Genomic DNA, 15,456 nt, shown 5'->3' on the forward strand with positions numbered 1-15,456 from the left:
AGATCTGACTTGGTGATGAGTTTAATCCTATTTTTTAATGACCATAGGAAAGCAATTAATGGACACGGGCTATGAAGTGAGTATTTACTACCTGGTTTGCCTGTTCTTATTCAAAGCAGTCAACAACAACTGAAATCAGAAAGGCCCATTTAAAATACTAAATGTGGGGGCAGAGAGAAAAGAGAGAATACGTCATAGCTTTCCCAGGCCCTAGACAAAAGGAGCCAGGACGCAAGCACATCAAACACAAGTGCTAGGCTGTCGTGGTTTGCAGCGCACAGCATGGATGGCCACAGCGGAGGTGAGAAGGTTCTGCATGGAGATGGGAGCATCAACCTCAGACTTTCATTAGGTATTTATATTTTTTATTATATGCCTCAGAACACATGAAGGAGCTTGCCACAGTTGAGGAGGAGTCCCTTCTGGCCGAGGAAAGAAAACAATCCCCTGAAATTTGAAACACCTCATTAAAAACAAGCCCGTTTTCCCCAGTAAAAGTAGAAATATCCTCGTTCAGCTGGAAGGGCTGGTTTTGTGTGTGTGCGCACACTCCAGTGTGCTTTTGTCGTGGGTATAGGAGTCTGCAACCAGCAGAGCAGGATTCAGATTTGTGTCCCAGATGGATTCCTCACGGATATGACGGTGTGGATATTCATTTTCTCTTCCTGAGGATAGCTTATGAAGTGGGTGATGCATTGTGGAGCTATCTTGTGGTCTAATTTCTTCTTGTCCTTTGAAAACCTTTTAGCTGCTAAAGAGGAAGCTAATGTGCAGGAGATAAAGTGGGTGAGTGTGGCAGTATGCTTGGGCTTGCAGCTGTAGACTTTGGTTTGTTCTTGTAGGTCCTGAAGCAGACTCTGATGTTGCTGTCATGTGGGATGTGGTTGTAGAGGCTTGGGATATACTCAGAGGATAATTATCTCCTGTTCTCTGGATGCTAGAGCAATATTTCCTCTAACACACCTGACTCGAGGAGGCTCCTTTTGTTTTTATGTTCAAGTAATGGTGTGAGTTGTAGCTTTCTGTCTGACGCCAGACCTGTTAAAGGAGGCTAGCTGTCCTCTCAAGCACAGTGCCACGGGGTGAGTGTAATCGTATGTACTGTATGAAGGCTGGCAGAAAGGATAGAATGGCCTTGGCAGATAAAATAATAAAAGTGGCATGAAATTTCATACTGATTGTAAGGCCATGATTTAAGCTGCAACAGAGATGTCTGGCTTTGAGTCCGGGAGCTCATCGGTAAGAAATATTAGGTGATAAGAAAGCTCTGGGTTTATTAACCCAAGAAAAATAAGACTGAGTGACTAACTCAGTGGGACTTTATGATAGGAGAGCAGGAGGTGTTTCTGATAGCTTTGAAAGTTCCCCAGGATATTAGAAAACCCTTACTTGGTATAGTCAGGAAAGCTGAATTCAAAATTAAACAAATTCAAAGAGAAACTGCTGAAGGATGCTCTTTGTAGGAGAGAAACTGCAAAGAGCTCCCCGTTGTGTAGTCTATGTAGCACATGCTGGGATAAGATCTTAAATACTAGGGAATAAAACCAACGCGTGTTTAGCTACAAGAAAGTATTGACACAAGAACATATTGATTATAAGCTGTCCATGAGCAAATTTAGATAGGAAATTAGAAAGCTTTTCCATGGGAAAAACAGAAGCAAAAAGTCCCCCAAATGCTTATAAGATGGCATTTTTTGGTTTGAGAATAAGAAATGCTCCCTCATGAACTCTGGACTCGCAGTGAAGCCAGCGAGACTCTTGGGAAGCTGTCCTGACCTCCTGATGTTCACAGGGTGTGAACAAATACGCTCTGACCTGTGCAGGCAAGACAAGAGCAAATAGTGAAAATTATTTGCTTGAACGACATTTCAAAAACTAAATTCAAAAACTTAATTCTTCTAAATAAGGTGTAACTTCCCTTTCTTTCCATGTTTTGTTAGAGGAGAATTTAAAAGGGAATTATTTTTGGCAACAGTAGCATTGTTTCTGTGACTTTCTGTAGCTGGTGACAACAGCTATGCCTTCGCTGTGTTTAGAGCATGGACTCAAACCCGCACTCATTTTGCATCCAGACCGCTCGCACCCCAAAAAGTGCTGAGCAATGGCCAGGCTTGTGGTGAGCCTTCTCCCCTACGTCCCTTTTTGCCACTGAAAGTAGGCTGTCCTTTTGGGGTATGAGCCATATTTTGGGGGAGCAGGGTGGCCTGAAGAGAGGGAGACTCCATCCGACTGGGGCTTTGACCTTCCTGTCCACATGCTGACTCCTTTCCGGCAGCCACCTGGAGATTTGCCTTGAGTCAGATGGGGTGCTCAGGGCTGGGGGGGGAAACGGGCCTGGAGATGACTGCTGCTGCTGGGGGAGCAGGGACTTTTTTAGGGGAGAGATAAACGTGGCTAGCGTTACATGTAGAAAAGGAGGTTCCGAGGTTTAGGCAGGCTCAGCAGTGGGGATGGATGTGTTTGGGATGTAACATGTGGTGCTGCTGCAGAATAGCAGAGGAGTTTGATCCAAGAGACTGGAGACCTTCAGCATTACACTTCATCACCCTGTTGTGACATTACGGTGGACAACCTTGAAAACTGGACCGCAGTTACTAAGAGACGACAAGAGAGGTGCAGGTAAGTCCCGGATCCTTTGAGGCACACATCTAAACATAGCATATAAAACCATAGCTGAGCTTCAGTCTGAGCAGACAGTTAAGGACTGCAGTTGCTGGCAGCCCATCTGAAATGGGTGTGAGGTGTTCATTCCTGCCTCTGCTTCTCACCATGAAGGATGTCCTACTCGCTTACCGTGGCTTAGAAGGGAATGACCACACGCACAGCTGAAGCCTGCCACGACTGCAAAGTTAGCTGAAACCATCTTCAAGTTAATATGTAGCTTCTGCGTCTTGTCTTTTGGGTCCATGTTTGTATTTATCCACGTTCTTGGCAGACTAACAACAGTCTGTAAGTTGTTTCTTTTTTCAGCTTTCTCTTTGCAGAACGGACACGTCTTCTCTGAGAGATACGTATCTTGTTCTCCCTGAGGCAGTATAAAACTGATTTCTCTCTATTTCTCTCTGCTGCTTCACTGCTGCTTGAGGGCTAGGGTTACTCAGTTTTCATTAAAGCTAACAGTAATTGGGCTTCCAGTTCCTCTAGGCAGTGCAGAAATGATTTTCTCACAGTACATTGCTCTTGATACAGCATTTGTTTTTTCTTCAGATTCCTGTTGACTTCCCACCGCAAGCTGAGGAAGTAGATGCAGATAGGGTAGTGCGGTTGACTCCACTGGGATGCTGCTAATAATGCTTTGTGGGGTTGGACTGCTGCGTCCTTGGTCCTGGTATTCAGTATAGGCTTTTTCGCCCTGTTAGAGAGAACTAAATGCTCAGGTCTCCTCTGCTCTCCGCTTCCATTCTTAAGTGTTTCAAAGCATCATGGCAGTCTTCTTCCTCCAGGATGCTATAGTATGTTTTTCCTTCTGTAAATAATGTGTATTGAAAAAAGGTTCAGGTTTCATGACGCTTTACAATGACCTCTGAGGTTCCTCTCACGGGCAGTGGTTAATTAAAGATCGTCAGATTGGAAACACTAGTCCTTAATCTGTTTTCTTGTTCATTAGGAAGCAATTAGACTCCGTTACGAAAGGGATTTGCGCGTGCCAGGTTTGTTCTGCTAGATGCTCGCAGCATACGTATTTTGTAGTTTGTTTAGATACCCCTCACCTCTTTCGTAGGACAGAGAGACTTGACTGTTGTCTGATGAGCGTTTGCTTTAATTTGCTACCTGCCTTTCTATTGCAGATTCAGAGACTTACAGAATATCTGGGGGAGGGTGCCAGCTTTGCGCTGCAAACCAATCGGTCTGTACGACCGGCCTTATAGCAAGAAGGAATTACATACAGGAAGGCCTGAAGGAATGCACTAAGGCTTCTGAGCTCTGGCAGATGTTTTATTAATGCTTAGGATGTGTGTTTTCTGCTTTTAGCCTAAAGCCTTTAACAGAGATAGGCCAAAAGATGTACAGGGGAAGGAGAGTCAGAGCAAGCAGTCACGCTCAGGAAACGGAACGAACTGCTCGAGCGAACAAGTCGTATAGGACAAACCACTTGATGGCTGCTGTACAGAGCTACAACGCGCGTTTCGGTTCTGCCGGGCTATCTCATTAAGGGTGCTGTTGCTATGGATTGTGGGGGTCCACATGACCCTTGAGGCGACTTCGGCCTCACAGGTCATCCGGACTAATCGTAATGGAGGCACACGTGCGAGGATGAGCGACCCGGGGTCACCAAGCACACTGACGCTCAGAAGTGAAGGAATCTATCAAGGAGCGATGGAGCCGCTTCGGTGGCTGTGGAGCCAACAGCTCTAGTGAAGTTGTGGTACGGGGGACACATCTTGCTACATCTTTCCCCTTCTCAGTGGCATAACTGGAGGTCAGGCAAGATGCACAGAGGTAATGCAGGTCTTCATATAGTAACATCCCATAGTAACATCCCTTCCTAGGTATGTGGTGTTTTGAAGAACAGGAGCTACTTGCCTTTGTAGCAACATACAGGCAAGGCTGATGTAACAACATGGTGGAAGAAAGGTTAATGCGTACAGCTAGCGTTTTAAGTGTGCTACGCAGTGGTAAATGCTCTGTCTTCAATATCAGAAAAAACATAGTGGATCTGAAAACTAAACATGCTGATACTGTCCACTAGTGAAGTACAAGGCCTAGCATCAGTACAGTGCTCAAATCTGGGCAGGGGTGAGCCAAGGCTGATTTTCGGCTAACAGTCGGGATTAATAACAGCGCAGTTGGTGGAAGCAGGTCAGCTCCATCCACACCTCACAGGGACTCTGTCCTTCAGGCAGACATCACGTTTGCTGCAGCTTGCTTTCTGCTAGTCTCCCAAGCGCAAAATCCTCAGCTGCAGACCAACACGTGCTCCTGGGGAGGTTTTATGTTGCACCTGGCCAGCAGGTCCCTCTGCCTTGGCTCCTTCAGCGAGAGCAACAGTGGGAAGAGCTTCTTGGCGTCCCTGCAGCTGGGGACACAAACTTACTGCCTGGAAAGACAGTATCTTGCCTCTCCGAGCATCGGTAATTATGCCCTTGTTCACAGCAGTGTAAGATGCAATTGCTCAGTGGTACTGTGTGAAGAGCAACAAATTCCCTGGCTCATTTGATATCCCCCCAACTCCTTGAGTAGCAAATCTCCATCTTAACCGAGGCAATCTCACAGGCCTTCCTTGCTAAAAGGGAGCTCAGTTAACTCTGCTTCACTCTTTTGTAGTTCAAAGCAGCAAACGCGGAAGACATCTGAGCGGCACAGCACAGAAGAAAGAGGGAAGATTTCAGAAAGCAAGCGCGGAAGGAGCACCACCGCGTGCCTTCGAGGCGCCGCAGTGGCCGACGGCAGCTGCAGGCCCTGCTGCCAGCCCGCTGGGGAGTCGCGGACGCGGCGCTCTGCGGCCCCGGAGCGCTCGTGCACCGCCAGAGGTGAGAAGCACTACGCGTGCACCCCGGCTCTTGCCTGCCTGCATGCCCGGGGCAAGGCACGTCACGGACAAAACACTTGATCGCCGGGCTTCGCGCCGGTTATTCTAGGGAGGTGAACGTAGCGCGACACGCGGGCCTTGCTCAGGCCTGACTCGGCCGACGACTGCTGCGCCCAAGCGTTACAAGGAGGGCCAGACCTATCCTTGGGGACGGGCGGGGCGCTGACGGGGCGATTCAGTTACTCCAGTGCCATCAGCCCTCGTTTAAGGGAGACAGTAAAGCGGCGCCCCCGGGCCAGGGCACCCTCAGCCCTGTCTCAGTGGTGCCAGGCTGAACCCGGGTCGGCAGGGCCGCGCGGGGCGCCCGCAGCACCGCCCCGCCCCCCTCCCCGAGCCCCGGCTCCCCATTGGCGGCTCCCGCGCGCGCCTCGAGCGCTGATTGGTGCGGGCGAGCGCGGCCCCGCCGGGGCGCTGAGGGGCGGCAGGTGCGCGGCGGCCCCGAGGCTTCAAGAGCCCCCGGCGGGTGGGGGCGGGGGGAGCTGCAGTACCGGCCGCGGCCGCCAGGCGGCGCCGTCGCGGCGGGGCCCCAGCGGGAGCCGGAGCCGGAGCGGGAGCAGGAGCAGGTACCGGCGGGGGCGGTCGGGGGACGGTCGGGGGGGGCGGGGGAGCTGGGGACACTCTAGGGGTCCTCTGGGGCGGTTAGTGGGCGTTGGGGGGCCGGGGGTGACAGTTGGGGGGCTCCGGGGGGCGGTTGGGGGCGGTCTGGGGCCGGGGGGAGCGGTCGAGAGGGCTCCCCGGGGCGGTTGGGGGGGTTGAGGGCCCCCGGGGCGATGTGGGACGCTCTGGGGGCCCTCTGGGGCCTGGGGGGGGCATTTGGGGGGCTGTCCGAGGAACGAGGCGGTCTGGGGGGCTCTCTTGGGCGCTTGAGGGGCAGTTGAGGGCTCCTGGGGCTGTTGGAGGTGCTCTGGGGCTGGGGGAGCGGTTGGGGGCTCCCTGGGACGTTTGGGGGGTGGTCTGGGGGTGCCCCTGGGGACAGAGGTGCAGGTTGGGGGGTTCCCCGGGGCAGTTGGGAGCAATTTAGGGGCCCTCTGGGGTGCTCCCTAGGCCCGGGGGCCGGTTGGGGGGCTCCACAGGCCGGTTGGGGGTGGTTTGGGGGCCCTTGGGGAGTGAGGTGTTTGGGGGGGGCTCTTGGGGCTGGATGGGCGATTGGGGGGCTCCATGGGGTGTTTGAGGGGCTCCCTAAGGAGAGAGGCAGCCTAGGGGAGCCCCTGGGCACAGAGATGCAGGTTGGGGGTCTCCCTGGGGTGCTTGGGGAGTGGTCTGGGGGCTCCTTGGGGTGGTTGGGGGTTTCTGGGGGGAGCAAGATGGTTTGGGGGTGCTCCTTGGGTCTGAGGGGTGGTTGGGGGCTCCCTGGGGCAGTCAGGGGGTGCTATGGGGCAGGGGGGCAGTTAGGGTCTCCCTGGGGCCGTGGTGGTGGTTGGGGGGGGCCCCCGGGGCAGTCTGAGGGGGCTGTTTTGGGTGAAGACAGGGGGCACTTGCTGGTGCAAATGTTGCTTCTCGGCCGCCTTGGCGTCGCCTGGGCCGTCGGCCGGCCTGGGCCCGGGTTTGCGGAGCGGGTGCTGGGGCGATGGGTGTTTTGGGGCGCGAGGCCGTTGCTGAGGGTGTTTGCTGCCCTGCGAGGGCTCTCGGTGGCGGACGGGTGCAGCTGGGCACCGGCTGTGGCAGGGCTGGGGACCCGTTTCCAGCCTGGGGCTTTTTCTGGGGTGGTGGTCAATGTTTCCCTGGGGCTTTTTAAGATGCCCGTGAGGTGTGATGGCAGCTTGGCTTGTGAGACTCCCCAAATGTGCTGGTTTTATGGCGCTGGCTCGGGGCTGCAGCGTTGCCAGCCAGCTGGGGCGAGCGTGTTGTGCCCAGGTCCGCTTAGCGTTGGCTTTGATGCACCCGCGGTGCCTTTCCCTGAGGCCGGGCGCGCTGGTCGGAGACGCCACGGTGTTGTTCTGGGCACCCCGGGGCACAACCAGAGTCACTGATTTGCCCTGGTAGTTTCCTAGAGCCCTGCACATAGTGGAAGCAGAGACACTGCTCGTTCCTGTGCTCAGGGTCACTACTAGGAGGCACCTGGAGACCCCCCAGGAGAAAGGGGCCCCTCTGAATTGGGCCCGTTTGTGTGTGTTGCCCTGGTTTGTCCTGCTTGGTTTTAACTTCAGGTGCTGGCAATTATTTTCAAGAGGTGTTTTCTTTCCCTGTTTGCACAGGTGCCTGGGCTAAAACAAACGAGCTGCAGCAAAGCTGAGGGACCTGCAGCTGATGCTGTGCCCAGGGCTGGGAAGGATTCCCTGTTCCTCTGGGCTGCTCAGGGAAGACAAAGCCAGCGAGGGAGGGTGCCAGCGCTGGTCCGGGTGAGCCCAGCAGGAGCGTCCCTTTCCGTAAGAGTTCCTGAGGGTATGGAGGGTCTAACGGAGGGCGGTTTTGCTCCCTTGTTGTTTCTCCACTTTATTAGCTAATGCTTTTAAGCAGCTCTTTGCCAGTCCTCTGCTGGTGCTTGTGATTTGCTAGGTAATGAACAGTGAAGCTTTATAGTTGGACTGCAATTAGCAGCTGTTAGGTTTATGCCCAGACTTTTACTGCCCTGTTGGACAACCCAGCAGATCGCAGGCCAGTCCGGCGCCGGTTGCTGCCTGCGGCGTTTCACCAGAGCCGGACTAGGTCCGTGCCGGCTCGGCGGCGTTGCCGCTGCCGTGCCCACGCGTGCAGCCTCGCGCTACGGCAGCTCCCCAGGGCCGCGGCTGGTGCCCGAGCGCCAGGGCTCGACCGGAGCTGCGAACGTTTTGGCAACGGCCCCTCGCGGTGCCCTGCAGCTCTTGGGAGCCGGGCGGCTGCTGCAGCTCCTCCTGCAGCTCGGCGCCATCGGCGTGGGCGATGACCGGGGCGACCCTCGGCACCCTCCTGGCTGCCGAGCGCCCGGGCGAGAGGAGCGGGGCCCAGGGGTGGGCGGCTGGGCCTGGGGGCGACAGTAGGTCCCTCTACGAAATCCCGGGGGTTAATGCCTCCCACTGCTGCAGGTTTTTCACTGCCAGCTGCCGCTGCCCCTTCCCGCTGCTGCAGCGAGAGCCGAGGCTTTGGTCAGCCGAGGGACCTGCTTCCGGGAACGGCGTTTGCTCTCCTTGTGCCTCTTGTTTTAGTAGCTCGTCCCCTGCTCATTGCCAGGAATTTCCTGGTACGCAGCTCTTGTGTTCTCTTTGACTTTGGACATTTTTGGAAGGCGCGCCTGGGCAGGCGCAGGGCAGGAGTGGCTTTTTCTCCCTTTTCTCCCACCTAGTACAGGACCCTGTATTTGCTGACTCCTGTGGTGGAACGGGATGTAGTGGTGCTACCTGGTGCAGCCTTGGCAGTCCGGGGAGGGGGTCCCTGGTTGCGGTTTACTTCCTCCGCAGAGGTCTGGCTCCTCACTTAAGTCATGGATCCAGCTGCTGTTCAGGTTTTGAAGTGGTAATCAACCACATAGACGCTTCTCCTAAGACAGCAATTTCTGTTCTGTGCCCTAAAACAGGCAACCCAGGGGTTCGGCAAGAGCCCGGCAGCTCCTCTCCTCCTCTGCCCGGCGAGGGAGGCGGTCGGCACAGAGAAGCTGTGCAGGGAGGCGTCCGGGCACCTGCGGCACCTGCGTCCCGGCAGACGAAGCCTGTTCACAGCCAGGGCCCGGCAGTGAGTACAGGTGCTGGCGCGAGTCTCGCAGGCTCGACTCCGAGCAGGTCAGAGGAAAGAGGCTGCCGTCGCTGGGTTGTGCTGGGCGCTGAGCCGGCCCCAGGCAGCATCGTCGTTCCTGGCCAGTGCCGTCGGGGCTGGCTGAGCGCAGCCACGTCTGCGCAACGGGGCCTCCCGTCCCACTGGGTAGCACAGGTGCTGGAGGGCTGGTGCTGCCCTGGCTGGGAGTGAGCGCGTGTCACCGGGCAGAGGAGGGGAGCGAGCGGCGGCCCAGAGCCAGCCCTGCCCTGGGTCCAGGATTGCAGCCCCGTGGGGGCCGTTCGGGGTGCAGGGAAGGTTTCTGGCATGTCGTTGGGGGCGTGGGTGCCTCGGGACGCGTTGGCGCTGAAGGCGGCTGGGGTGCGCGCAAGTGCCCCCGTGACCGAAGGCTGTTTCTGGGCTCCGGACAGGGCCCTCCCTGGGGAGAGCTCCGGGCAGGGCGGCCGCTTCTGGTGCTTTGGGCTTGGCTTGGAGCTGGCGCTTTTGAGCGAGACGCTGACCGCAGGGCGCGCTGCTGGGGAGAGAGGGGAGCGTTCTGGCTGGCGGGGCTGCGCAGGGCTCCAGCTGGGGCCAGGTGCGGGGTCTGCAGGGGCAGCGAGACTGTGGGGACCATTTGGGGCCGTGCGGGGCTGCGCCGCGCAGCCGTGAGCTCTCACTGCCTGGTCTCTCCCCCAGCAGGGACGGAGGAGCCCCAGCCGTGCCGGGGGCCTGGGCAAACACCGCAGCCTCACCCTGGACGGACGGATAGACGGACGGCCAGCTCTCAGATGGACGCTGCCACCACGCACAGAGCCAGGGCCGGCGTGTCCGGCAGGAGGGGCCGCGTCCTCCTCGTCCCCTCACCCTTCGCACGGGGCCTCGGAGGCGTTTCCTGGGAGTCAGGAGTGTTTTGGCCGTGGCTCAGCGCACAGCTGCTGGTCGCTGCGCCTGGAGGGCTGCGCTCGGCCTGCGCAGCAGAAGCTCCGGCCTCGCTGCTCAGCTCCGCTTCGTCCCCAGGTTTGTCCTGCCAGCAGACGGCAGCTGCTTTGGCCGGGTCGCTCTGCTCCCCGCGCCCCCGTCGCTGTGGGGCTGCCCCCCCGGAGGAGGGGCGCGAGAACCGCACGCGCAAGCAACGGGCTGCATCTCTTCTGCTCTGGAAACGAAAGGTGGAGACAGCCACGATGGAGAGTGAGCGAGCGGCGGGGGTTTGCTTAATTGCTGGCAGAAGAAGTTGGGCTCCCCGCGGGCAGAAGGAGCCCTTGCCCAGCTCTGCCCTGCGAGCGCCCCGCTCCTGGCTGGGGCCTCCTTGGAAACGGGGCTGGGAGTGGGGCTCCAGCTCAGTGCAGCTCTTGGGGCTTGGGACAAGGTCGTAAATCAATCACTGTCATAACTTGCATAGAGTATCATGTTCCATATTGCATCCATAGAGCATCATTAGTTTATTAACAGTATGTACATCTTGAGTACATAGTTAAATTACTATATATAAATGTATAGATGTTGAATACAAATGTGTAAATGTGGCAGTGCAGCAGCCTTGGTGACTGCCCAGGTCGTAAATCAATCACTGTCACAACTTGCATATGAATATCATATTTAATATTGCACACATGGAGCATAATTTGTTTATTAACAGTATGCACATATTAAATAAATATTGACATTATTGTACAAATGGTGAATAAAGAGTGGAACTGGAAGACGGCGTCTGCTCGCGTTTCCTCCCCAAAAAGTGCCTTTCGCGCCAGAAACTATCTCAGACGCGAAGTTCGGCCTGGTGCATGCCAGCCTCCCTGCCTTCGGGGACGCAGGCGGACAGACCCCCACCTCCGGTGAGGGTCTGCGGACCCTGCCCACCCCCCTCCCACCACCCAGCCCAACCACCCTCCCACCCCTCTCTCCCTCCCACCACCCACAAAAGGGGCCCCTGGGCCTCTGCTTTTGGGGCTGAAAACAGATGACTTGGTCTCTGTTTTCAAGCTCCAAAAATGCAGGACTTAGCCTCTGTTTCTGAGCTCCCAAAACAGTTGCCATAGAGCCTGGTTTTGGAGCACAAAAATGCAGGACTTAGCCTCTGTTTCTGAGCTCCCAAAGCAGGTCATAGAGCCTGTTTTTGGAGCACAAAAATGCAGGACTTAGCCTCTGTTTCTGAGCTCCCAAAGCAGGTCATAGAGCCTGGTTTTGGAGCTCAAAAATGCAGGACTTAGCCTCTGTTTCTGAGCCCCCAAAGCAGGTCATAGAGCCTGTTTTTGGAGCACAAAAATGCAGGACTTAGCCTCTGTTTCTGAGCCCCCAAAGCAGGTCATAGAGCCTGGTTTTGGAGCACAAAAATGCAGGACTTAGCCTCTGTTTCTGAGCCCCCAAAACAGGTCATAGAGCCTGTTTTTGGAGCACCAGAAACACAGGACTTAGCCTCCAGTTTTGAGCTCCCAAAGCAGGTCATAGAGCCTGTTTTTGGAGCACCAGAAACGCAGGACTTAGCCTCCAGTTTTGAGCTCCCAAAGCAGGTCATAGAGCCTGTTTTTGGAGCACCAGAAACGCAGGACTTGGCCTCTGTTTCTGAGCTCCCCAAACAGCTCCCAGCCCTCCCAACAAAAGCCTTCGCCTCTGCTCATGAGCCCCACCCCGGGGACTGCCTCCCTTCTCCAGCGCCGGGGACCCTTCGGGGGGCTCAGGAACAGACGCTGGTCTCACGCCCCCCACCCGCCTGACTTGCCCGCCCTTCTCCGGCCCCCACCTCGCCTCTCTCTCTCTCTGCGCCCCCCCAACGGCCCAGGGAGCCCCTTGGCGAGCCCAACCGGGGTCGGGGCCTCGGCCACAGCCGTCTTGCTCCCCGCTCCCGAGCGGCGCCGCTACCCGCCGTGTCCCCCGGCCCCGGGGGCGCTGTGCGGGGCGCGCAGCCCCGGGCGGCGGTGTCCGTGCTTGGGAACTGGGCCGTGTGTGCGGGGCCCCGCCGGCCGGCCGGCGGCGGGCGGGCGGGAGGGCGCCGGGCGCGGCCCTTCGGCCTTTATTCTCCGGCCCCGACACCGATCCCGGCACCGACCCCGCCGCGCCCCAAACCGCTTCGCCCCCTCCCGCCGCGGCAGCCGCCCCGGACGGCAAACCGCCCCCCACCACCCCCCGCCAGGCCGCAGCGCCGCGCCGCGCCAGGGCCACGGGCCGCCGCCGCCCGCTACTCACCGATGCCGGGGCCGGGGCCGGGGCCGGCCGCACCCCCCTCCCCAGCCCGTGCTCCGGCCGCCGCCGCCGCCGACCAGACCCCGAACCGCCCCGAGGCCGCAGCCGTTACTGCGGCCCCGCCCCCAACCGCCGCCTTTTCAGGGCTCCGGCCCTGCCCCTTCCCGCCCGCGGGGCCGCCCCTTCCCGCCCCGGGTCCTAGCGCCGCCCCGGGTCCTAGCACCGCCCCGGGTCCTAGCGCCGCCCCGCCCCGTCCCGCTCCGGGTCCTAGCGTCGCCCGGCCGCTCCCCGCCGCCCGCTCCCCGCGCCACTGGCACCCGCGCCGCCAGCCGGCACCGCCCGGCCGCTACCCGTCGCCTGGCCGCCGCCTGCCCGGCCGGTACCGCCCGCCTGCCCGTTACCTGCAAAAAACCGTTAGCCGCCCGCCTGCCCGTTACCTGCCCGTTCGTCACCCGCCCGACCGTTACGCGCTCACCTAACCGTCACCCGCTCGGCCGTTACCCGCCCGGCCGTCACCCGCCCGGCCGTTACGCGCCCGCTCGTTTCCCGCTCACCTAACCGTGCCCCGCCCGATCATTTCTAACCGTCCCCCGCCCGGCCGTCGCGCGACGCCCTGCGGGGACAGCGCGTGGCGGGGAGGGGTGCGTGCTGCCGGCGGGCGCGCGACCGACCGTTACAAACTGCCGCGGCTCTGAGGCGCTGAGGCGCCCCGCGGCCCGGGGGCGGTGGCCGGGCGGGGCGGCTCTGTGTTACCGACCGTCCGTCCCGAAGAAAGACGGTGTTCAGCGGGCAGGAAAGCCGTTGGGTGCCCCAGGCGGCCCGGGGGCTCCGGGGCGGCGGGCGGGGGCAGAGCTGGGTCCAACAGCACAGCTGACACAAAGGTATGAGGGCATGAAATGGGCCAGATGATACCCTGATCTTTTGGGTGCTTTGGGCAAACACCTTCCTGTAGCTTACATACTGCCTGAGCTGGCATGCCTACCGTCTGTAAGCACCTTGTCATGTTCAATATTACAGGGACAGACTTCAAACACTGCACCGAGAAAGAGATTTAGAGGCTCTGTGGAGAAAAAAGATAGGTGGGTTTTTTTTTTTTTTGGAGCACTTTTTTTTTTTTGAGCACTTCTCACGGTGGTGAGAACATTATAGGATGGACCTCAGCAGAAGCTCACAACAGGGAGCACATCATCCATGCCAAGATTATTTTCACTATCTCAGATCATTGGCTTTTGCCTGGTCAGCGGTCTTATTGCAACTGCCCCACGTGCATTTCAGGAAAGAGACTTGCTGGAGTTGTTTTCTCTTAACTAAACCAGGGACACCTGGATGCTCCTAGTGAGTAGCAGGTTAGAAACATATAATCTGCATCATCAGTCAATCATATATTTATTCATGAGGGCTTATGAGTACCTCAGCAGATTAGCCCCCCCCCCCCCCCTCCTCCGGCTGCATTGGAGCATGAGGGTGAGGTGCAGAAACTAAACAAGGGCTGGTCTCTTACCCTTCTTCTTCCCAAGAGCCAGCCACTAGAAACAGTGTGTGTGTGTTGGGGGTGGGGGCACTTTTCATTCCTAGATTATAAGATACTAACTGTTCTAATTCATTAGCAGCGTTACAGGGAGACAAATGGCCCATAAATCCAGGTATATCTACAACAGCTGCTTTACCTAGTAATATAAACTAAAGTGAGCTAAATTCATCCCCAGCATAACAGCACTGAAACTAATGGAGTTACTCCAGGAGTGAATTTGCCTTCATATTTATGTCAGGATTTCTTGCAGTGCCTAAGAATGCAAGTCTCCACAGCTGTTCATTTCCTTTTAAGCCTTCTGTGAGGGCTTTAACTAAGAATTGCAGGCTGTGAATATTACATTTCTGTTCAGTTCTCATTGCTTCTTCCTGTTCCTTGATTCTGTGCCACCGTGGTTCTGCCTTGTCTAAACGCTCCATATTGCTGCTGCCCACTACTAACTAACATCATCTCTCCTAGGCATTAGTAGCATCGCGGATGAGACTACAGTGCTTAGCATCAACCTCCCCCAGGTGACAAGAAGTTTCATCTGGCTGTTGTGCTGTGTGCTGCCACCTCCACTCATGTGCCATGCAGAGAGCATCGGTACCTTCCGGCCTCACTTGGCACCAGATGTTCAAGATAACTCAGCCCTACATGCTAGTACGTAGCACCCAGTGACTCCTCCTGTCATCCCGACCACCAGGTGTGAAGTTTGCTCAGTGTGAGGCCAGCCAAGTTCTTCTGGGATTGTGGTCAACTCTTGAAGTGCCTTAAGCCTTACTGGGGTGTGGTTTTTGGCTCAGCTCCAAAGAAAAGAGAGTCCTTGCAAGACCCTGAGCAGCGCCCCCGCCCTGCCGGTGCAGAGTCATTCTTGTCTCTCTCTCTCAATGAAATACACAGCATGTGTGGGCTGGAAAAAACAGGGCAAAAATCCCCCCCCCCTTTTTTTAGAAAACATTAGTGTGAAGTATTGGCAAATCCTTTAAATTGTTTTTCAGCATAGAAAGCACTGCCAGAAAGGAAAGAAATCGCTCTGCAAACAGCCTGGAAGACATGATTATCTATGCAATAGACAAGAACATGCTCCATAAGTAGGGACAGGGATACGGTTTCCTTTCATGAGAGCATAGTCACCTGGTCCTTAATCATGCCAACAGAGACCTAATGTTCAGAGCCTGGAACACAAGAGATGCCTGAGAGAGATGGAGCAGCTATTTCTGCAGGTCGGCAGATGACGATTTGTTTCTGTCTGAATGATACAAGGTGATTTTCCTGACTGATCCTTATAAAGCATTGTCTTCCTTCACTGGCTCTTTCATACACCTTTGATTTCCCAGTTTGGAAAACTGGAGCTTGCTTTCCCACTCTTTGCTTCCTTCCTTTGGAACCCAAACTCCATGGCATTCACCAAAATATTATTTCTTGCCCTGTTCATTATGCACCTGTCAAGTAATTTATCAAAAGAAGCCTCTCTCATTTCAGTCAGGACAGAAAACAGAAGTTACCTGGCTGCTGTCATCTGTTGTCCAAAACAGTTTACTGAATTAAAAGCCAAATAAGACCCTCATAATCC

The 15,456-nt window shown here is 56.5% G+C and overlaps 1 protein-coding gene across 1 annotated transcript; it reads left to right on the forward strand.

The window, feature by feature from the left end:
• Positions 1–282: 282 nt before the first annotated feature.
• On the forward strand, positions 283–10,893 carry LOC138067056 (uncharacterized). The gene is made up of 7 exons (XM_068941013.1): positions 283–301; positions 749–786; positions 2,514–2,619; positions 5,266–5,471; positions 7,726–7,896; positions 9,021–9,175; positions 9,890–10,893. Exons 1-7 carry the CDS (start codon positions 283–285, stop codon positions 9,960–9,962), a joined length of 768 nt encoding a protein of 255 aa, XP_068797114.1. The 3' UTR covers positions 9,963–10,893.
• The last annotated feature ends 4,563 nt before the right edge of the window (positions 10,894–15,456 follow it).

The sequence above is a fragment of the Struthio camelus genome, chromosome 4, assembly GCF_040807025.1.
Source record: "Struthio camelus isolate bStrCam1 chromosome 4, bStrCam1.hap1, whole genome shotgun sequence".
Taxonomy (NCBI): Eukaryota; Metazoa; Chordata; class Aves; order Struthioniformes; family Struthionidae; genus Struthio; species Struthio camelus.

Excerpts from the sequence above, each read along its gene's own strand:
- LOC138067056 (XM_068941013.1), top strand. Across the intron at positions 7,897-9,020 it reads CAGCAGGAGCGTCCCTTTCC|GCAACCCAGGGGTTCGGCAA; the intron begins GTAAGAGTTCCT and ends GCCCTAAAACAG. Across the intron at positions 9,176-9,889 it reads TTCACAGCCAGGGCCCGGCA|CAGGGACGGAGGAGCCCCAG; the intron begins GTGAGTACAGGT and ends TCTCTCCCCCAG.